This window comes from Electrophorus electricus, chromosome 3, assembly GCF_013358815.1.
Source record: "Electrophorus electricus isolate fEleEle1 chromosome 3, fEleEle1.pri, whole genome shotgun sequence".
Classification (NCBI taxonomy): Eukaryota; Metazoa; Chordata; class Actinopteri; order Gymnotiformes; family Gymnotidae; genus Electrophorus; species Electrophorus electricus.
Window position 1 is genome coordinate 8962811 of NC_049537.1, and position 24583 is coordinate 8987393.

Below are 24583 nucleotides of genomic sequence, written 5' to 3' on the forward strand. Positions count from 1 at the left end.
TCTCCTGGGGGACCTAATGAGAGGTGAAAAAGGGCAGTCAAAGGGCATGTCTCAGTCATTTTTTTTTGGGGGGGGGGGGGGGGGGGGCATTGGGATGGCTATAGCCATAGGGTAAGTGATGAAGCAGTGATCTCTACATTTATATCTGACTGTGCTACAATAGGATGCAGACACTGGATGACCCAAATGTGTAGGAACAAGTTTCTGGATGCATCATTTTCATTCCAACAACAAACAGTATATTGATACATTACTCAACGAAGAGAAAAAAAAAGGCAGGAGACATCCTCCTATTTCATCCTGATTCCTTCACCACTGGGTCAACCACAGTTTCTGTACTTTCCTAGCTCATATGCTAATCTAAAAAGCGCTTGGCAAGTTAACATCTAAAAAAAATAGAACATATCTGAATGTATGAATTTCATCTGCAAAAAAAGCCATTACATTGAAGTAAAAAAGCTATAACTTACTATAATTTGGTTTTCAACAAGCTAGTTGTGATGAAAAGAGGCTGAGTGTTGGTCAAGAGGGCAGAATTGGCAGGAAGTTGGTTTCTAGATGTTAACATTGCTGACTGCTATACATGGCTGAAGTTATCTGGGGATTGTTGAGGGTAGGCCGTTTGGTTGACATTAGGGAAGGAACAGAGCCATTGATTGGATGTACAAGAGGTTTGGGTAGATTTGTTGATCAGGTTAGTGCTGAAGGAACTCGAAGACCCCCAAGAAAGGCATGCTCAGGAGACAATGGGCCGGCGGCCATGCTTGAGACACTATATAACTGCTATGGAAGGAAATGGCAGACAAATTTGTGTATAAAAGCATAAAACGGTTCATTTATTTTGAATGGCAAATGTGGAACTGGGAATAAAATGCTAATTAGATCAACGATTGGTCAAGGATGTCAAGTGACACCTTACTCTCAACACTGTGTGGTTCTGTGAATAAGTGGTGAGTAGGTTCTAGATTTGTGATTTCTTCAGAACATCTCTCTTCCGTCATGTTCTGTTCCTTCTGTATCTTACACATTTTGCCATTGTCTTTCTTTTCTTTCACTACCTTGCTGGTGTTCACCTTGAAGCATCCGAGTTGATCAAAACCTCTTCTTTTTTTTGTTTGGATTTTTGCACATAGTTCTGTGTTTCTTACTTCAGTATTCTCTTTTCTATTCCTGTCATCTTCCGTGGAGTCTGAATTTTCTAGCACTGTTGATGGTGGTGTTTTAGTAGATACATTTTGTTCATTAGTTTGAGAGAATAATTCAGAATGCATATATTGCTTTGAACATACCAGGGTAAAGTCCTCTCTGGTGGAATATTTTGTGGACCCATCTTTAATTTTTTTTACCTCATTTTTGTCATCTTTACTGAATTCATTTGTTGTGCTTGATAAGTCATATATATCTGCAAGAGGCATATTTTTCTCTTCTTGACAAACGTCACCATCTTCATCTTCCACGCCTCTTTTTCCTTCAAAAGTCTGAAGCGAGCCCATTTTTCTTCTGTGACCAGCTGCATTGATCTGTATATTTGTGTACTCTTGAAAAGGAGTGCTGGGCACATGGCCAAGGAATTCTTTTGGTTCAGTAAGTTGATCATCTTCTGCTATTTCTGCTTGCTCAACAGATGTCAAGATGTGATCAGTATCTGTTGTATCAGTAAAATGTTCAGCACATTTTGATGCTTTCAACTCTCCTAATTTTGCATCAGGGGGAGAATGGAGAGGATCTTCTAAAGATATGTGTTCATCATTCTGTTTCTCCACTGTAGGTTCCTTCTTTTTCATTAGTTTCTACCATTTCTCCAGAGAGGCTTTCAGAAAAGCAAAATATACACTTAGATTCAGTTAATTACTGGGAGCATAACTGTGAAGATGTATAATACTTTAATTCATCTTACCTTCCATCTAGCTCACTGACAGCATCTGTAGCATCTCTTGGATCCTCAAACTCCACAAATGCAAAACCAGGGGGATGCCTGGCTACCCATACACTCCACAAAGGGCCATAATATCCAAAAGCCCTCTCCAACTCATTCTTGTTCCCAATATTACCCAAATTACACACATAAACCTTACAATCTAGTGGACAGTCTTAATTTAAAGAATCTGGAGTGGAGAAAAAAAATGTTTAGTTCTGCATGAGATAAATGAAATACTGAGATACAGCAGTTTTCCAGAAAGACACAGAAAATAAAAAAATACATCTGAAAAGTAAAGTCTGATTTTTCAAGGCTGCAAATAATTCCTGACACTGGCAGAATGGGGACAGATGACAATGAAAACCAGCCTCTCATTTTAAGTTAATGCACTTTCAACTTCAAAGAACAAACCTGCTGGGGGGAAAGGAACAAAACATAGCACGTCAGAAGAAATGATACAAGTTAGACGTTTTTTAGCTAACTACTATCTAATGCAACACAATCGAATATTGCTTGAAAGAAGGAACAAAGCGTCGTCTCCCCTTATATTAGGCTATACGATGAAAACAAAAGTCAATATAGTATGTAGTGGGAGGTAATCTGTAGTTCGTTACTTCGGCTGTTTTCACTACTCCGTTCGGCGAATATTCAATTTAACAAAAATAGCTAGCAAGCTAGTTAGCCAAGAACGGCAATTTAACGGAGATCATTCATTATCATTTATAAACACTTTATAAAGGCGAATAGATCCATTAAGTTAACCATTAAGTTAACCATTAAGTTAGTGGCACCGAAATACCGCTAACAAAGTTCTGAGGTTAGCGGACCAAATCAAAATAAGCAATTGGTGTTCGACAGTCCGACATTATTGAGACTCTATACACGATGAATATGATCAATAAATAGCTAGCTAGCTATTTCATTTTATCACGAGGTGCAACTCTATTTCATGAGGCCAAATGCAAAAGATTGTAAGGCGGAATACAGGCTAGTTGCTAGCTAGCTAGCTAGCAAGACAAATTCATTAGCTGTTTTGTCAGCTGATTTTCGGTAAGAACAAAATGTCAAATGAAAGGTCCGAAATCCACAGCCTACATTTTTAATAGGCTCTGATATCATTAAGCTAATTAAAATGTTAAAATATAGATATGCAACAACCTACATCTTTACTCTCTTATTTTGTTATTTTGCTGGGAGTGCGTTTAAACTTACATTTAGAAGTGAACTGGTTTGGTTTTGCAGTCAGTTAAATAAAATATAGGCTAGCTAAACCACCCCGATTCCATCAACCCTTTGGGAAAGAGTAGTGAGAGGGGTCAAAAATTCAGTCTTAGTAAGGTTTAAGCACATTAAGTGTGTTACATAACATGGGTACCTCATCCTCATCACAGGGCATCATGATGCCTCGCTTTATTTTTGTTTCATTAAGCATGTTCCTAACATTTTTAAAATTGTTTTAAAAATTAAATATTTCAGCCATAGATATTAGATATCATACTATAGCTACGTGAAACATGGATAGGCTATGTGTAACCACATGGGGTAGCTTCAGAGTATTTTCAAACAGATTAGTAGGTTACTGCACATTTCCTGATGGCTAGGCAACTGCCAAGATGCCACTGTTGGGCCCCTGAGAAATGCCCTTAACCCTCAATTACTTAAGATGTATTCAGACATAATTATAAGTCACTTTGGATAAAAGTGTCAGATAAAACCCTAATTAGACGTAAATATTTCAAACACACACGATTTATGCTTTTTGATAGTTGTTATGCCCATACTTTTATTCATGTATGTTATTATACATGGTTTCTATACATTCTATACATTACAGAACTGCCAACTCCAAGATTCGCATAACTAGGTAGATGCTTTTCTGACAGAAATGAACAGACTATGCAACTACAACAGTAAACGTTATATTCGTTTAATAGACAATTACTCGTAGACTATCATACATGACTTTTGCTGTAGCAATGCAATCTACCCAATGCATTGCTCTTATTATTATTTTTTGATTCTTAAGTACAATATTTAGTGTGAAACCCTAATTTTCAGTTAAGGGATACTTTAGAATTAGCTCAATATTTTAATCAGTAGGTATAGTCAGTGGACCTAGGAAGTGCACAAGCTAGGAAGTAAATCAAATCTCCCACTGTTCAGTTTGCTTACACAGGTGGGATAAACATATTAAATCAGTTAAGTGAGCTATAATGCCAATCATTACTGAGGCTGTGTGCACCTAAGGAATGTAGCCTGTTCAGGCTCGGACATTCAATAGCTACAGAACATGTGGATGCAGTGAGCTGGGTGGTGGGAGAGAGGGAGAGAGAGAGAGAGAGACCTAGTGTGCATTACAAATAAGTTATTTTCACAAAGACAGGACAATCAAACTTTTTATTTTGCAATAAAATACCTTTTCCTAAAGATAAATTATTACTTTTTCTGATTAATGATTGTAACATGGACCAACAGAGTCATTCCCAGATAAACCTTTTCACTGTTCTGATTAACAGAGCCTGCATTTTGTTAATTTTTGTTGGAACTTGAGTTTTATGCAAGGTTTTATTTACTCTATAAAGCACTTATTTCTTTTCTGCCTTGAAGTCCAAAGTGTGTAAAATATATTTAATGTATGAGCTTGGGGACTACAACATTAACAGGTTATTCCCGGATAGACTATATATTGGATCTTTGTTGACTATTTTCTCTATTTACTCTTTAGTTTAATGAACTCTGATACTAACTGATACCTAGCATGTCAAAATACAGTGTATGAACAAATCAATCATTACGCTTCAGTTTTGTTACTGTCACTGATAGACATATTAGCAGTTTATTTGCCTATAAAACCTTATTTTATGCATTAACAAAACATACTGTGTTTTCTTATTTGGAAATATTGTGAATATGTTCTAAGACAAATGTATTCTCTCTCTCTCTCTCTCTCTCTCTCTCTCTCTCTCTCACACACACACACGCATATATATATATATATATATATATATATATATATATATATATATATATATATATATATATATATATATATCTCCAGCAAACTTCTTTAAAAAAATAAAAAATAAATAAAAATTTGGAACCAATAAGTACCAAAGAAAAGAAAATGTGTGGAAGGTGAAGGCAACATTGGGTTCTAGAGTAATTGGAGAACTAGTGGCTGTGGCCCCAAACTAGGTGAGTGGCTACAGCCGATCCCTGGAACAAGATCCAAGATTTCCATTCAGAAAAGTGCAGGCAGGGGAATTCAGGAGAAATATATTATTTATGTACAGAGAGAGAGACACACACACAAATATTCAGAATTGTTGTGAAGTATATATATATATATATATATATATATATATATATATATATATACACCCACATGAATCTACAAGATAAAAAAGATAGTAAATGCTATATACATAAACAATAGAAAAAGACAATAGTGTATCCAGACTATTCCTTATGCAAGACTTTTGTAGATACAAATTGCCAAAAACTGACAATGTTAAGTATAGAAATACTGAAAGTAATTAGTGCATGACATTAATTACAAACATTAATACAAAAAAGGAAAAATGTATTCTTTACTTTAAAACATGTCTCTGTGTGTGTGTGTGTGTGTGTGTGCATTTTTCAGGATGATTTTTTCGAAGTGGCTCAGTATGTAGTTCTGTACCATTATGTAGTTCTATGTGGTACAACAGGGTTTTAACATAAAGATGCGCAAACATGATACATTAGAAGCCATAGGCCAGTGTGAGTTGTCATACAATCTTGTGGCTACAGATTTAAGGCAATTAACCACTACTATTACATACTATGGGTTTGTCTTTTTTAAAAATTATATTGTAATAGTTCTCTAAAATTGCAGCGTACAACTAATTCACAACCACTCCCAGATATTTTTGTTTGTTTTTAAATTGTTGCAACCCAAATCTTATAGCCCTTAAAATCCCAATTAAACAGCATAGCTAAGTTTTTGTTTCTTTACCTTCCTTTGACCCAAGAGTAAAGCAACACAGATGTTTTAAATTTGAGTGAAACAGCAAAATCCCCATTTGTAATAGGCCTACATAATACAATACCTTAGGTATGGAGGGATTTGAAGCCTTTACTTTAACTCAGTTAACTTTTCCTCAATGGATTTATTTTTGTTTTAAAGTTTTATAATAAATGTATAACTACAAAATGAAGAATAGTATTAAATATTTAATACTAACTAAGAACCACTCTTATTAGTTAAGTCAGATAGTTGTGCTAAACAGTTTTAAATAAGCAAATAATGAAGCAAATTTCAGTTTTAGCGGGAGACATTGTTTTGCTAACAATGCAAGGTGTTCTACATGATTTGATTACCAAACATCCAGAACACACATTTACCTTCCTGAGTGACAGTCTCTGTCACACTGCCCTCTTCTTCAGGGGGTGACAATCTCTGCCATACTGCCCTGTCCTTCAGCAGGCACACCCCTGCACTTCACATATTCAGTGTGTCCCTCATGCATCCACCTTTATCGATGGTCACACCCATGCCCTTCACCAGGGGTCCACACTGTCCACTTACAGCAGGGGGTTGAAGTTAATCATCAATGCACTCCCAATGACCTCACATTACCATCCCACTTCTGACTGCAGTGGGAGTAAAGGTTTATGGCAGAAACCACACCTCAGTCTATAAACATGTGCTCTGTTTAACAGACCAATGAGCTAGCTATTTGGCACAGCAGCTGGAACACACATTATCTTCCTCAGGGTCATCTGTCACACTACTTCTCCTTCAGGGGGTGACCGTCTCCATCATATGGAGTCTACCGTACAACAGTAATAAAAACATTTTAGCTGGCTCACACCAAATCTCTTCATAGACCTTACAGAGTATTTTTTATTGGACTAATGCTCACTTTATTTTTTATTTTGAATACTTTAAGTGGTGGTTGAGCTGTCCTTCCAAGATTTAGAGATTCAGATATCTCAGAAGAAACAGCAACTGATATTGCTTTCATCAAACAGTATAAAAATATCCTTTTTTAAAATAGTTTAAGGAATGGAATAATGTTCTCCAAAACCAGTGGTTATTTTATTTATTTATTAATTTTGCAAGAAGCATAACATAGAAGCACATTATAACATGCTAGCAGGGTATCAAACTGGGTTTGCTGCTTTGCTTGAAAGAGAGTTGACGCCATCTTTCTGTTTCATTAAAGTGGCTCCTTTTGTGAATCTTGCTGAATAACTGTCTTTCATTGTAAACAGTATCATTGTCCTATCTATGAAATTCAAATGATTAGGATTTTTAAATTTTTAAAAAAAAAAAAGTAGTTTTGAATGTTCTGGAGTAATTCTTAAACACACAGCAAGTGCTCTAAAAATGTTGTGCTATGCAAGTATAGGAATAGCCCCACTTGTAATGATCTTTTCTGAATCTGTGTCCTTAAATAGCCCCTGTTTGCTCATTCTTTGGTTCTTGTGCCATCCTCAATGAACAGTTTGCACTTTGCTGAACACCAACCGCTGCTTGCACATAAATTCTAGACAGTATTTAATTCTGTTATCCTCTAAAATGTTACTTGTAGTGGTTGTCTGTCCAAGAAGCAAAATGCAGTACTGGCAACTTGGTATTTCAAAACATGACGTATTGACAAACAACCACCAACATACACAAAATATGTATGTATGTGGTGGTTTTTGGCAAAACGTTATTGGCAAAAGTAAATTTTGCAAAGTTGTAATTATTACATTACTAAGCACATGCTTATTATGAAATAGGCACTCACTCTGTAACACCAATAATTAACTAATTAACTAACACTGCAAAGTATTTTTGTTTACTACAGTGAAACAGCCTTAGGTCTTGAGCTTTTGAGGGGTATAAAGATATAACTAAGAGGATCTAAAACCAGACAGGCCTTAGATTTCAGGATGATCAGAGAGGGGAACATGATGTCTCCTCTCACAAAGAGAACAAACATGTTGAAAATACTTAAGTAACAGCATGTTATTTTGGTTCTTATCCTCAAGGCCGCATCAAGTGTTGTACACAAAAACCGTGCCGTTATTAAACCTAGCTAACTCATTTGACAGAATTGCTCATTTATTCTTGTGTATCCTAACGTAGCTGGCCTTTAACTTATTTTAGTTCGGCCTAAAAACTAGAATTTTTTCACAATAGTCTTATTCACAATAATCTGGTTATTTTCTTGTAATCCATTTTCATTTTTTGTTGACATAATACTGTTGATTCCCTTTCATTTGAGTCGAACATTATAGCCTACTAGACTATTCCATTCAGTTTGTCGTCTTATTTACTCTATGAAGACAGTGTTAACCAACAGTCAGTCTTTAATATTTAATTTAATAAAGTGAAAAGACATTGCTGACGATATCGTTTGTTAAGGTTTTGCCAAGGATAAACTGAATAAATAGAATAACTGTTTAGAATTCAAATATCGCAAACGACCTTGTAATCAGCCATCAGAAAAAAAATAACCAAGGGCATTTTATCCTATGATAACAATTAAAAAATAACCAAGGGCATTTTATCCTATGATGACAATTAAAATGTATCATTGCATTTATCTAAACAATGTTCAGATTGTGTTCATACCACATATCAGGACGTCGACCGCACACAGTTGTACAGGCTGTTCCCACTCAAGCGGCAGCTCGGCACGTAATGGGTTACGGGTCAGGGTGTCTACTAGGACACTGTGTTCTCATCAGAGAAAGCTACAGTACAGCCGGAACATTGAGTTACTTTGTGGATAGTTTACAATACCTGCTCCTAATTTTTACTATAGGCTTCACTGCCCTCCCCTCATTCACGCCATCTCCTCTCTACGTCGTCTCTATCATTTCGCCAGTCCATGAGGCTATGGCAATCGCGTTGATAGTTGTTAGTATCGTGCAGCCTAAAATATTGCCGGTAGAACATTTAGTACTCTTGCTATGAGAGGGCGGGCTTCTTTACACCAGCACGCACAGCGCAGTTAACAAGCTCAGTAGGTACATGTTGCACTTGCCAGTAAGACTTGCTGAAGTTACATGAGGATATATGGGCACACATATCAGAGGGACGGGCGACAAAAGAAAAATATTGTAAGTATTTATTTCATGCTCTTTCACCTGACCATATCGTGACTTGATCTAATATAACGATGTGGCTGAAGAGTAAGAGCTCGCGATAGTCACGGAACAAAACGCTCCATGTTCTAGGGAAATAATAACATATTATCTCTCTTAAATCAAAATCAAAACATAATAAGAATAACTGAAGAACTCACGACGTGTTATTTTTAAAATTGGAAAACAATTGTCATTGTAACTGAGCTTGTTTACTAATTTCAATAAACTAATTTGAGCTTCCAAAACACATATTATAACATCGTGTTCATTTATTGGTTATGTGATGAGCAGTACCGACAGTATATTATATTTTAAACGCGTACAACCTGTACCACACGAGAAACAGGCGGGCCAAACCTTTGTCTTTTATACAGATGCAAGAGTTCGAACTCGCTGAACTCGAATTCGTAGATAAGTACTCCTGCAGGGACACGCTCGAGCAGTCTCATTAAAACCGATGTTTAAGCTACTATTTCGACCAACCACTTAGAGATGTAGCAGGGTATCAAAGAAATCAAAGATGCATAATAAAAATAGCCTAGTCAATCAAGAACGTAAATGTTCGTGTTAATGTGCTAACTTCTAAGTCCTGCTGTCATACCGAATAAATTCAGCGTTTAAGGTATTTCTAGATAAATGTTAGTGCATGCTTATTGCAATATTTCTGTTTTAAGACTGACTGCAACATTCAGAATGCAACTCCTAATTTGGAAATAATGCCTAAAAGGAAGACAGTAAACTCTCATCAGTGAAATGTTATTGCATAAATATGTTTATTACATTTTTGTTTCATAATAAAAAAGTGTGAGTTAAAGCTCAGAGGACTAGAAAGAACACAGAGAACGTGCTTGTGTTTGTGTGTTTTAGCTTGGAAAGTATATTTGCGGACTGATTAAAATGGACCTGCATTTTTAAAAATCTCTGTTAAAGAAGCTCTGGTGAGCTCACACCACACTGTTGAGCTGAGGTTTACTTCAATTATGGTACAAGTAATCAAGTAAAGACACATCAGCCTGTAAAAGAGTGGTAGGTGGAACACAGACAGGCTGATAGATTGTATCATAAATGATGGACAGATAAGTTATCAATAGGATAAAGATTTTAGGAACAGCTAGAGAAGTGACTGTGTATGCTCAACAAGATGCACACAGATGGACAAACAGATAAACAGGCTGTGTAAATGTGGTTTACAAATAGGCCAGATATTTTGTTAATTGTGCTGTAGCATTTTGTTTCAGGACCATCCAGAGACATAAATGAAATTCAGCTTGCTACATCTAGGTTTTTTGTTTTTTTTTAATAATTTTGTAATAACATCCACAAATCTTATTATAGTGTTAGTACTCAGATTTATTTTCCATATATGAGTATCTGCAATATCTGGATTAATGTGAGTATCTGCACTGTATAGATTAATCTCCTGCATGATGTTTTGGGGTGTGTGTGTATTTGCACCCACAAGTGTTTGGATTATTTTATGTCATTGTTACCAACCCATATATATAAGAATGTTTTGCTATATTTATGCTATATAAATCACAGTGCAACTGTTATGTTTTTCTGAGAGTGTCTGTGTCTTTGTGTAGATAAACATTACACTTAGTTCTTTGATTGAGAGCCATGTCCCACAGTGTGTATCATGCAGGACTGGACTGAATGTTCTCTTCTCTGATCTGTTTATGCTCCTGCACCTCTTCAGTCCATCTGCAGACGTAATACTCGTGAGACACCTGTCTTCTCCAAATTTATGACTTCAAACCATTCAGCCTAATTAAAAACCAAACAGCATCACGGTAGAAATAATGTCAGCAATTATGCTGCTAGCTTCTTTTGATTTAATTAGTTGTTTAGACTGATCAGTTAGACTGTACTGTACCTATAGTAGTGTAAAATTTGAACTTGCGGTCGCTTTCACATTTGGTAATGTTTGTTGTGAAATGCTAAACTGAATGGGAATAGAATGATAAGCTTGTTTATTTTAACACTTGGAGGTGAAATGGTAGAGCAATGTGTCTGAGCCATGATGTGAAGGCTGAAATTTGGTATACGGCATCAGATTGTGCCAGGAACTGTGAATAGAGGGAACATAGTGTTCCCCTGCACACTCATGAGCTTTAGTGTACACTCACACACATGCTTCCTCTCCTATACACGCACACACACATACACAGAGAGAGAGACAGAGAAAGAGAGAGCGAGACCAAGGTGACTATGGATAAGTTAAGAGACAAAGACCAGGTTAGAAAGAAAGACACAGAAACTCTCTCAGTCACCACAAGTGTAAGTGGTTATGGACAAGGGAGACTCTGCATTGTGTTTTTGTCATGAAGATTTTATTCTTATAACAGGAATAAACAGCCTTTTAGCATTGTTTAGGACAGCCTGTGTCTCTTCTCTCCTCTCCTCTATGATTTTATCTCTCCATATTGGACATATGTCAAAATGGAAGAGGCAGGGAAGAGGGGAGCAGATTTATGACGGGGAAAGAGGGAAGGGAATGTGCCAACATAGCTATGCTGTACGAATATAGGTTATTCTATGGGGTAGAATTTTGTGTAATTAGAATATTACAGCATATGTATATTTTAACTCTTTCACAGACTAGTAATTGTACAACTAGGGAATTCTAAGGAATTCTGTGGTATGTGAAGATATTTCATGAATCATCAAATACTAAATAAATAAATCCAGGATTAAAATAGCTGGTTTTCTGTAATAATACTAAAATATCACAGTTAGAAGCCACTAGAATCAGAAAGCACTGTTTAACATGTATTGTGAGACCAGATTATGGTGGCATGTCTCACTACCTCACTTTCTAATAGACTAAATTTGCAGCTATTTTGACCTTGTAATTACAAGATGTTAATGTGGCTAATTACCAGATGTGGGTGTGGGTATTTTGTAACTTGTCATAACAATCATTCAATTTATTTATTTATTAATTAATGAAAATTAATGGAAAGCTATAAAACATTCTATAGAGAGATGCAGTTCCCCACTGGCAATTTAAAAATGAATGTTTCCAACTGAGTGCAAGAGCTCCTACAATGTTAGAGGCTACTCTGGCCATATTTTAGAGGTTTATGAAGTTAACTTCACAAAGAAAGCTAGTAAGCATGGGGAGTGAACGTCCAACACATTCTGCTGAAACACAGAATGGCTTGTATATGCACAAATAATGATGCCAATCCAAATAAACTGTTAATTTGCTCAGATATCTTAGACTGCTCACTCAACAAATAAAGTCAGACCCAATAATGAAAGATGCAAATGAACAATATGGCACTTGGTTAAGTATTGTTAGTCTACTGATTGGAATTACTGTTCTAGGGCGTCATGACTTGAGCTCTGGAATGTGTTACAGTAGATCCTGGGTTTCTCAGATTAACTAAATTAACTAAAAAAAAATCACCACACCACTGGTCTTTATGTTATTTTTTTTTTTAATATATCTATTATAGGTATCTACATATCTATCTTACATGTCCGCACATTTTATAACCACATCTACTTTAATTTTTCTCAATTTTCATAAATTAAAATGCACGTTTATATTAGGAACCCACCAGGGACTTTGTATAAAGAACCATTTTACTGTATGATATGTGCATATGGTGAGCTGTGCATAACATTTCTGATTTGTTTGCATTTTAGGGGAACTAGAACATGTCTGAGTTCTGAGATGGCCACACTTGAGGATGAGTCTTTGACTAGCCAGTCCTGTATTCCACTGTTTGCCTCAGAGGGTATAGACATCACAGCAAACAAGGACAAGGGAGTCTGCAAGGTTAGTCAAATTGTCTCCTTAGTTCACCCTCTTTACATCTCAGTTATGATATCCTAATTTGCATATTGTTTTTATTATGCATTACTGATGTCTTAGCTTCTGGTCATCAAAATAATTGACAAAATAATTGATAAACATTTGATATATGGATTCAACATTGGATTCAAACATATTTGTCGCACCAAACACTATTATATATTATCTGGTCCTTGTTTTAATTAATTCATTAAATTAATGTATGTGACATTTGTTTCTTTACCATTGTGCAAGTGGTCATACTGTCAGATGGGTGGAATATGTTGAGTGGAACATGTTCAACTGTTTTAATGCAGATTAAACAAATACAGCTGTTGACATTTTTAGCAAGGGCCTAAAGAAACATTTTTGACTTGGAATAATAGTTTCATACAGACCACAAATAGTGTTCAACTGAAACACGAAATATAGGTCTATGAAAAGAAAATGAAAAAGTGATGGAACATGTCCTTACCCAAAATGTCTCTTTTCATTGAAACAGTCTTGATGTGATCTTGACACAAGCAGTTGCTTTTTTAGATACAAATGCAAAAGAGCTTCACCTTGATGTTTCACTTGGAATACTTTGGCTTATATTATTTGATTTCAGAAGAATTAAACTGCAGAATAACTGAACAATATGATGGATATTTGTTACTCTTTTCCTCCCCCTCGACAGATTGTGAAGAGTCATGGTACAGAAGGGGATAGGCCTATGATTGGGGACAAGGTGTATGTCCACTACACTGGCAAATTGCTTAATGGGAAGAAATTTGACTCCAGTTATGACCGCAAGGAGCCTTTTGTCTTCAATGTGGGCAAAGGTAATGATGTTTGATTTTTATCTTTACATTCAACTGACCTCACCAGCTTCTGGTTGTGATTTAATCATCCCATCTTATATCTTTTTTCACAGCGCTAAAGATTCAAATGATCCTGAACATGCTATCACTGTTTATCTGATCACAAATCATGAACATAAAGCCTGGGATATGATGTGTATAAGAAGTCATATAAAAAAACTTTTAAGTTGGTAAGAGAGGAAGCATTTGTTCTGTATAACTTTAGCAGATAAAGCTCAAGATCAAGGTGTTTTACACTTTGGGGGGGGGGGGACGACAAATAATATAGTGAAGTCTCCCAATTCATAGCTTTACAGTCATAAACTAACTGATTTCTATATATTATGTAGAGTAAATATATTTTAAAACCTTTTTAATTAATACTTGAAATGTTACTACAATGCATATACATTAGCTTTAAGAAGAGGTTTATAAATAGCAGCATGCACCCATCCAAGTCTACTTATGCACTGCATGATAGCTTCAATTCAAAAATTGTTAGTGTTATAGATGAGATTGCACCAGTTATAACCATGTCATGCCAACAAAAAGCACTACCGAGAAATAATAATTCTGTTGAAATTCATAGGAAAGAATGTAGGAAAGATGAACACAGATGTGAAACAAAATTTCTGAATCACAAAGAAGTCTTCAACAATAGACTGCATGATTATAATAGAATGTTAGACAAAGCTAGATCATCCTTGTTCTCCAAAATGATCAACAGTAACATTACAAGTAGGAAATTACTTTTGCTATAGTTTACAAACTAGCATTCTACTAGCATTCTACTTCTTTGTGAATCAGAAATTCTACTACATGTATGTCTCCTGAATTAGTATCAACTGAGTGATGTAATGAGTTTGCTTCCTAAAATCAACAATATCAGACAAGCCGTTAATACTTCAATATACACTACTTAGTCCATGTCCTTTCCATCAGAATGTAAAGATGTAATGGTTCAAATTTCCCAGTTTAGTGTTATTAACAGTGAAAATGTAAACAATATGGTGAGTTACCTCAAATAATCTACTTGCAGCCTTGACACTTTACCAAGCATATTTTTAAATAATGTGTTTCACACAATGGCAGATAACATAGTTTGTTCAGACAGTAAACACCTCACTCACATCAGGTATCTTTTCCTAAAATACTGAAAACTGCTGCTGTGACGCTTCTCCTAAAAAAGAAAAATCTGGAAACAACTCTGTTAAGTAATTACAGACCAATTTCCAATATACCATTTACTGGAAAACTGTTCACTGAGTAAAATGTCTTTAAGCAAACGATTGGTTTTCTGTTCTAAACTAGCTGACTAGTCAAAATTCAATCAGGATATTGGCCTCCTCATAGTACTAATTGAAATGCTCTAATTAAAGTAATTAATGACATTTTGTATAAATACAGATGCTGGGAAAGTATCGTTCCACTACTGCTCTATCTCACCATAGCCTTTGATGAGATCCTGGTAAGATGGATTAGTGAGTTGATGTCTCGTTCACATATGACATCCAGCTTGATGTCATCCATGTAGATGAGGTGTCTGATGGTTGCTACATTCCATAGATGGTATCCATAACCACTCTTGGTGGTGATATCACTGAAGGGATTCAGGCCTATGCATTACAACTGTGGGTACAGGGCATCTCCTTGGTAAATCCTGTACTTGATGTTGACTCATGCAGTTGGCTTGAAGTTGGCCTCTATGGTTGTCTTCCACAGCCCTATTGAGTTCTTTTTGAAGGCTCTCGGAGTCTCGTTGATGCATTCTAAGATCCATGTGTAGGGTAATGCACCATAGACTTTCTTGTAGTTAATCCAGGCAGTGCACAGGTCTTATCTTACACTCTCGAGTGACTGTTTTATTCACCAGTAGTGGGTACTCGGCTCCTTTGGTGTTCTTGCTAATACCATTTACCTACTTAACTCAGCCGCAATGATGCCTGACATGAGCTTCCATGTTGTGCAGAGGCAGGTTATCGGCTGGTAATTGGTTTTTGGCTGGTAGACTATTATCGGTTGGTAGACTATTCAGGGTGGGTTCCATCCATTAGCACCTGGTTCCTCTGCTAAAGTGATGGTTACTAGATTCTGTTCAGGGAGGTTGCTATAGTCTACTCTCAGGTTCAGTAACCACTGGGCATTGTTGTTGTGTAATGTCTCCCATATGCCTTTTCAGTATTGTTCATTATCTGAGTCTTTTCTCATGCTGTTACCCTGCTGAGAGTACACATTGGATGGCTCATGGAGAACATCCTGCTTATTCTCCTGGCTTCTACTTCTCTTGTGTTCCTATTCAGCTGGGCAGCCATTGCTGTTAATCTTTGCTTGGTAGTCTCCAAGACCACAGGTATGGACAGCTTGTACTTCTCAGGTACCTTCATCATGCTTTTCTGCATTTCTGATAGCTGGCTAACTTCTCACAATGTTGCCCTTATCTTGGCCTACAATCTCCTTCTCTGTGGATTACACTGCTCCTTGATGATGTTCATCTTGTAGCCAAGCAAATCAAGTATCACTGTTGCTGTGGCGTATATCAGCTAGTTGGTCTGGGTGATGGTCACAGTAGTGATCGTCCATGGCGCTGCATTCACACCTTTCAGCAGTATTACAGGTACTTCACTTGGTCTTGGTAGTCTGCTACGAGTAGTGCCCAGCCTAGCCATGATCTTCAATCTCAGATCAGCAGCTCTGGTGTTGAGCTTAGTGCATGGGTTCATTGGATCTTGGTTCCCAATTTTAAAGTTTGAGGGTGATGATGACTCCCCTCTGACTGGTCGGCCTGGCTCCCCCTTGCCATAGCATTTGTGCTGTATCTCATCGATCTCTAATTGTGACAGCATCGTTGTAGAAAGAGGGCCTTCATCACCCATGCAAGCAAAGTGCTTCAGATACACAGTTGCTCACTGAAATCTGAAATCACTGGAAAGTGTGTGTGTGTGTGATATATATATATATATATATATATATATATACACACACACACACACACACACACACACACACACACAAACTTCCGCAGTGATGCATGAGGAGGGATGTGCCAGTTATTTTAGCGGCTATGTTAATAAATTTACATGTAGCACATCTAGAGCAGTTCCAGGCTACAGTACTACAGCCATTATTTTAATGATCGTTTAACTCAATCTTGACAAGCATGTCTTTTTATTTAAAGAGGACATTTTGTATTACTGTCAGCATACATTCTACACATTCAGCACACTTGTTCTGCCGGTTTCCAGTGAATTCAATGCACTGCCCAATAATAATTCCTATTAAATTGCAAGTTTATTTTACATTCTCATGATCTCAGTTACACACAATTACAAGAATGTTTGTGAGCTACTATTGTCCAATATCAGGTCATGCCACCTCATTATAGTGGTCAGTGAGACTATGTCTTGGTCTTGGAAGGTGTGACTTCATCATTGTAAAATACAGAATTTCTTCTGTTTGAGGCACTCTATTGTTTATTCCTGTGATATTGACAAACAAGCATTCATAGACAGACACTCCAATGTTCTGTGGCGGAATTTCTTAATATATTTTGGACCTATTTGGTTTCTCAGTAATAGCAAGCCATCCAGCCCCTGAGGTAGCAGAACAACCATCACGCAACACTGGGATAAGGTTTTGATGTTTTCTGATATGTAGGATTCTATACGAAGTGTATCCAAATATAATGCTGTGTAAATTTGCCCAAAGGTTTTGTCTCATGTGTCTATCAAACACTGATCTACTAGTAATGTGTAACATCTAAGTTGTTTAGCAGACTTGAAAGGGGCAACAGTGGCTATCTGGAGGCCAGAGGGTTCTTCTCATTGAATGTTCCTCTTGTTCAGTGTCTTGTATAGTAAATGTATGCATATTAAACCTTTTCATACTGATGAAAAATGTTCTGATGTTCTGAGGTGCAGGAGAGGCCTGTATATCCCTAGTTGTCACCATAGGGTCACATGATTGAGGACTCTACAAGACACACCTGCACTGAGTTTTGCAGGATGCACAATCCAATTCAGAGGAGCAATCCTGTTGAACTTCTGCAAACTATCTGCTTGATAAACTAATGGGCTTGGTAGCCCAAATCTTTAGAAACCCTTTCCTTATTAATTAAGCTTATTTATTCAGAAAAATTTATTCTAAGGTCATCTGATAATTTTTATTTATATGGGCACATGCTGCAGTAGAAATCTTGTGAAGAGCTATAATTATACTTGTGTTTTTTATATATATTTTGGTGTGTTTTTGTCAAATAAGTCTTTCTTTGTTTATGATTATGACTTTGAAGAAGATCAGATCTCATTTTAGGGTTCGGAAGCTTTTTCTTGCAGCAGTGCAACTCGTGCACTAGTGGTAGTCTGGAACGTCTTTATTACTTTTTTAGGATGACATTAACATAACTGGTACAATTATGTAGCATTACACATTCATAATCTTCTCTGTTTCCTTCTCATAGGCCAAGTGATCAAAGCATGGGATATTGGTGTGTGCTCCATGCAGAAAGGAGAGGTGTGTTTGCTGCTATGTAAGCCTGAATATGGTTATGGGTCTGCTGGCAGTCCCCCAAAGGTCCCTCCTAACTCCACTTTATTGTTTGAGGTAAACACCAAGAGCACCCCAGACAATTTGTTTGCACAAAAATACATGCTTCCAGTATGATTTTGTGTCTGACTAGGTAGGAAGAATTTGTTTTGTAACACCAGGACAGTAAATGAAAAAAGTTTTTAAAGTTTCCTTGAAGTTAGTTTAACTCAATTTCAAATTTAAATTTCAACTTTATTATCCAAGTAGGAAATTCAGCTGGTCAGTTGTGCAAAAGGACATGTAAACATAACATAATTACCAGCACACTTTTCCCTCAACCCCCTCCCCTCAGCTACCCTCAGCTATTTCAATTATATGTACAGTATATAAAAACAAAGAGAGGCAGCTTATCACATTAGGTTCCAAATCTGTACACTTTGCTGAATTTATATATAGCAGCAGGAACAAAGTTGTATTCATTCTCCCCCAGAGTCTATAGTCTTGCTTTGAGTGTTTCATAATACATTGAAGATTTTATAAGACCAGGTCAGTGTAGATCTGAGTAAGTGGCAACTGCTCAGTTCCTATAGTCTTACTCATTTTCTTATTTAATCTCAGGAGTATGACACACACATTTACAAACATATATGTCGGACCAAAACATTAAAACACTCTACACACTAATACAGATCAATAGAAAGGTTGCAGAACAGAACCATTAACACTACAGCAGCTCAAATGGTATAAAAAAGTAGTTTGTTACACTTGAATAATGTTTTAACAATATAGCAGTAATCAGGTGATATTATTTCTCTCGCCTTCTTCTTCAGGTAGAGCTACTCAGCTTTAGAGGGGAGGAGCTTACAGAGGATGGTGGAATATTGAGGAGAATAAAGGTCAAAGGTGAAGGCTACAACAATCCCAATGAAGGGGCCACAGTCCATGGTACATCTAACTATCCTTCAGAGGTCTTACATAAAGTCTGATGTTTCACAGTATAGTTATTACATGGATATTATACTCTTGCCCTTATTGCTTTGAGCATAAACATAACTTATACAAACCTGCTGTTTTACCTGTGTGACATAGTGCACTTGGAAGGAAGGTGTGATGGTTGTTTGTTTGAGAAACGAGATGTTACCTTTGTGGTGGGTGAGAGTGAAGATAAGAGTATTCCCCTGGGAGTTGACCGGGCCATGGAGAAGATGCAGAAAGGGGAATGCTGTCTATTATACTTAAAGCCAAAGTAAGTTCAGGGATTGGCCAATCATTGCATTTATTGCAATAAAATTGTCAAAATAACATTTGTGCAATATACATCTTAAGTATAAAAGTACACGTTCCAATATACATTTCACATAGCCATATGTAAATATATGAAAAATAGGATACTGCATAAGCCCATTTTAAATTTGTTTTAAAACATTTTACAAGTTCCACTGTTAATGTATTATACTCTGTTTTTACAGATATGGCTACGGAAAAGAAGGAAAGCCAGAATATAACATTGGTCCAAATGCAGAGCTGTTGTATGAGGTCACCCTCAAAGATTTTCAGAAGGTACAGCCTTGTACTGAGAACCAAAGTTTATAATTAGTTCAGAATATAATGTAGTGTTAACCGATATGAAGATCTGTATAGTCTTGTATTTACATAACTTGGAATAGACCAAAAGAAATGTAGACAAGTCTACTTCAAATGGTTTTTCTTGTAAGCATATATTTATTTCAAATATAACTGAAAGAGCTGGATTCCTCAACAACAATGAAAAAATGGTCAGATCAATATTTAATGTAGAGTCATGATTAGGAATAGTTTATATCAGGAAAACAGAAAGACAAAAAACTCCCTCTAGTGCTCAGACAGGGAACAATGCACAAGCTGATTTTCATGTTCCACAGGCCAAAGAATCCTGGGAAATGGACTTGAATGATAAATTAGACCAGGCAGTTCTGGTTAAACAGAAAGGGACCCATTACTTCAAGGTGAGAACAATTTTTCAACTTGGCTCCCCTTAGGAAAAAATTATATATGGACCATATTCATGTGTCAGTTGTAATGATAACTATAAAACTAATTTGAAAGCACATACTTCTTTACTTAAAGATCAAATTACTAGAATGTAAACATAATTGTTATACTGTTAAATTATTCCATTAATGTATCTTGGAGTAATGGATTCACAATATTAGTTGGGATGTCTGTGAGGGATTGTTTTTTTTTTTTTTTGCACAAAGCTGTTGTACAGAGGTGTTTGATAATATGTATGGGCATTCTTTTTAGGCTGGGCGGTACCACCATGCCATCATCCAGTACCAGCGGATAATATCATGGTTGGAGATGGAGTGTGGAGTTGGCAAGGAGCAGCAGCAGGCCATCCAGGCCATCCTGTTGGTGGCGCATCTGAACTTGGCTCTGTGCTACCTACGCCTACGAGAGTACTCTCAAACAGTTGAAAACTGCAACAAGGTAGAGTACCTGAGTGATGGGTGAACCCCCACAGCTGTAGCTCTGCAGTGAAGACTGAATCAGTGTAACGTGTGCATGTATCTTGTTGGATCATTTTGCTCTGGTCACATCACTACAGGTGATGGAGCTGGACTCTGAGAACGAGAAAGCTTTGTATAGACGAGGAGAGGCTCGTCTCTTGCAGAATGAATTCAGTCTTGCCCTGGTGGACTTCCAGCAAGTTCTGCAGGTGAACCCCTCAAACCGTGCTGCCCGTTGCCAGATTGCTGCCTGCCAGCGCAAAATGCGGGAACACCATGAGCGTGATAAAAAGATTTATGCCAACATGTTCCAGAGGTTCGCTGAACATGATGCCAAGGTATGTACATTGTCATGATCTCTATAACTCTAAAATATTAAAGAGTTTTTATAATTTTGTATAAAGGTTGTATAATTTAGTTACCTTTATACAGTAGCTTTGGTGAACCTTACCCAGCTGAAAGCTAAAATGTTATGGGGCCAACCATCTTCTTCAGCGGGACATACTTTCTCCTTAACACACAATTTGGTATTCTGAGCCTTAGCCTCCTAATGTTTGAAGAGGGAATTGTATTAGAAAGCTTGATTTCATTCAAATGACATTACAGTTCTTATTAAAGTTGTAAATGTAGACTACACCTCATATTTACTTTTTAAAAATAGCCTATGTCATTTTAAGCAGGTTTATGAAGATTTGAGCATGCCAAGAAGTATTTGTGGTGGCAACGGGTTCTTGTCATAATCACTAAACAACTCTGGTCACTGCATGTGTCTGAATATGACAAAGGGTGCATAATTTAGAGTTGCTTAGTATGTTTTTAGCATTGCTTATGTGTGCAAAACCTCAAAAGATGTATTCAAATGCTGAATGTTTCAAACAAGAGAGAAGGCAACAAGAAAAGCCTTACCTCCAATGTGTAGAACCAGTCAATAAAACTCTATGTGATTAATTCTTACAACGAAAACGGTCCTGCAGCTCTGAGTATGGTTAGCTAACTGTACTGTACAAGGCTTATAAGTGTTCTATGCCAAACCGTGTTTATGTGTAAATGAGATTGGAACAGTTACTGTCTATACTCAGAACTGCTCAGCCCTATAGCAGAAAAGAGGCTATTGTCTTGGCTGGTTCATAACTATTTGGAGTAAAAAGACAATTTTGTAAGTTGTAAACCTTTCATTTCGATTCACTGGAAAGAATATTACTACAGAACATTTTTATATTACAATTTTCATGTCTTTCTAGCGCACAGCACTGATAAATTGCAGAGGCCCAAAGCTGTACTGGGACTAGAATTATGTTCTGAATTTCCAAGAGGCTTTGTTTTTTTAAAGAAATTTCACTAAACTGTTTTGGCTGCAGGTGGGCGTATTGAAAAGGAAGAAGGAGGAGAGCGTTGGAGTGTTGGATCATAGTAGTTTAGTTGTGAAAAGGCCTTGCCAAAGTCAGGATGGCTCATAAAGCCACACATCCCAACAGCCAGTGCCTGTGATTGGGTGAAGCAGATGAGTTGGGGCAGCGATGAGAGGCATGGATCAACCCCAGCCTTCACATGCCTTCACTACCAACCACATGATGTAACTGCTGTGATATGTCATGATGTGATTGCTACCACTTGGGACTTAAAGGGGATGATGCTAGGATAAATTGTGAATAAGAGCGTTGAACACTGAAGAGGCTGTAAACCTACATCACATTCCTACAAATAAACAAAAAAACAACAAATAAACCTCGCGCAATCCGCACAACCACTGGGATTTAACACTCAACCTTTGTCATATGCACCCCATCTCTGCAAGGTATATGTAATAAAATTGAGTTTTATGATGTGGCAAACAGAATTCAGTCTAATACTGTATACAGGATATGGGCATATTTTATTCTGTAGGGAACAATTTATTGGTGAGTTACTAATTGGCAGAACTTGTTTGCAGTGTTGTGGTGTATAGAAGATGTGTTGGGATATTTCATGATGCTTAGATAATTGACCACAATGGACAGCTGGACTCCAAAATACTGTAATGTCCCCATTAGCCAGTTTTGTCTTTGCTATTGACACAATGCAATATTCCCTATGGGAACACAGATTGGTGATTGTCTGCTTGACTGAAAGGCTGTGGCTGTCATGCATACTCACAGAGGGTCAAAAAAGGTCTCAGAAGAGCTGTCTCTTGAATCTCCATGTCTACACAAAACGTCTGCATGTACATGCATACAAACACATACTCGTACATAGGCATGTGCGCATGCACTCATGTGCATGCACATGCACACACACGTAAACTTATTTAAAGAGACTGCTGTTGCATGCTTTGGTGGAGGTTTCTGGGTCTGTCTTAGACTTGGGAGCATAATTTAAAGGAACAACAAGCTTTAAACCTGTTAAACAGGATATGTTCTTGACTCCAGTCCATTGTCTGTTACTTAGTATTTTGCATTTTACTGTGTAAAAAACATTTGTGCTAGGGTCATTCAACCACATATCTGAAAAAATTACTACCACCTTTCATCTAGAATCATTTTCCAAAACATTGCAGCAAGGATTAATTAGAATACGCTGCCAATAAAATTATGATATCAGTGTGAATCTTTTGGAAAATGCATGTTAACTGTTGGATGTCGATTTCCAAAATATTTGCATTGCATTTTACTTTTAAGTCCCTTCCCATTTCAGATTGTTGAGATTATCATCATATTCCTGTATGAAATCACAAATATTTCATGTTGGTTGTTAAATCTTTTTGTTTACAGTTTTGATGCATTAAGAGACAGGCCTATATATCTACAAAAAAATAGAAGAAGTGAATTAAGTTTTTGCATTTGTGTTTTTGTGCTTAAGGCATAATGTTAATGTTTTTGTGCTTATTGATTAGAAATCTAATGTCGACTGATTGCATATCTTGACCAATCACAACTAACAGGTATTTTACAAGACTGTCAGTTTAATCCATTAGATCCATTCAGATGAATATGTTAATATGGAAGAAAATGTGATATTTAGCCAACAAGGTGGCAGCTACATATCAAATGTTAGCCCATACACCTAACAGAAGAATGAAAAATTGTGTGTGTGTGTGTGTGTGTGTGTGTGTGTGTGTGTGTGTATGTATGTATATATATATATATATATATATATATATATATATATATATATATATATATATATATATATATATATAAAAATAAAAGTAGGCTGTCCATTTCTGATTTTGCAGGGTTATAATTTATATTCAATTCCATTATATTCTATGCTACTCTGTTCTAATTTTCAAATGTTTTAATGAAGATTTAGTAGGAAATAGTTTAGAGTATGGAAATTTTAGTATGTACTCAATAAACATGCATCATCAAATATTTCACTTCAGAAACCACAAAACAAGGTACAACCATAGAACATGATGAGCATCACTGAATAAACCTGTCTTGCACTCACTTCAGACAACTTTCAGCAATTCCCCTCCTTTACTCATATAAATATGAACATTCTGATGATTTTAAAAATGTGGATAAAAACAGGATATATTTTAATTTTGCATATTTGTAACAGAGAAATCTCTGTCACTTTGGAAGGTTTAATGGGTGCTCTGGCTGCAGGTTGATGAATCCTCCCCTGCTGTGATGGTGTAGCCCAGTGTGAGGAACCTTGATCATGGGCATGGCTCTGATGGAAAGGGCAGTTGTATGTGTAGAGATATGTGGACAGTGTCATGTGGAGTGGACACTCCCGAGAGGTGAAGGCATTGTGATGAAGACTGAAGGGGAGGCTGGTGTGATGGAGACAGTCATTTAGGACGGTCAAATTGGTGCACTGGCTACCATGCCAGAGAGCTGGCTCTTTGGTCCAGTGGTCGTAGCACAGAGCACTTCCTGTCAGATGTGGG

General features: G+C 36.8%; 2 protein-coding genes across 2 annotated transcripts; one reads left to right on the forward strand and one right to left on the reverse strand.

The window, feature by feature from the left end:
• Window positions 1-116: 116 nt before the first annotated feature.
• LOC118241082 lies at window positions 117-2948 on the reverse strand. The gene is made up of 2 exons (XM_035524808.1): window positions 1898-2948; window positions 117-1810 (listed from the first exon to the last, which is right to left on the reverse strand). Exon 2 carries the CDS (start codon window positions 1782-1784, stop codon window positions 879-881), a length of 906 nt encoding a protein of 301 aa, XP_035380701.1. The 5' UTR covers window positions 1785-1810; window positions 1898-2948; the 3' UTR covers window positions 117-878.
• Window positions 2949-8727: 5779 nt separating this feature from the next.
• On the forward strand, window positions 8728-23512 carry fkbp5 (FKBP prolyl isomerase 5). Its single transcript, XM_027007816.2, has 11 exons — window positions 8728-9019; window positions 12704-12836; window positions 13531-13675; window positions 18150-18292; window positions 19048-19162; window positions 19307-19463; window positions 19687-19777; window positions 20119-20202; window positions 20501-20686; window positions 20805-21044; window positions 22065-23512. Exons 1-11 carry the CDS (start codon window positions 8976-8978, stop codon window positions 22161-22163), a joined length of 1437 nt encoding a protein of 478 aa, XP_026863617.1. The 5' UTR covers window positions 8728-8975; the 3' UTR covers window positions 22164-23512.
• The last annotated feature ends 1071 nt before the right edge of the window (window positions 23513-24583 follow it).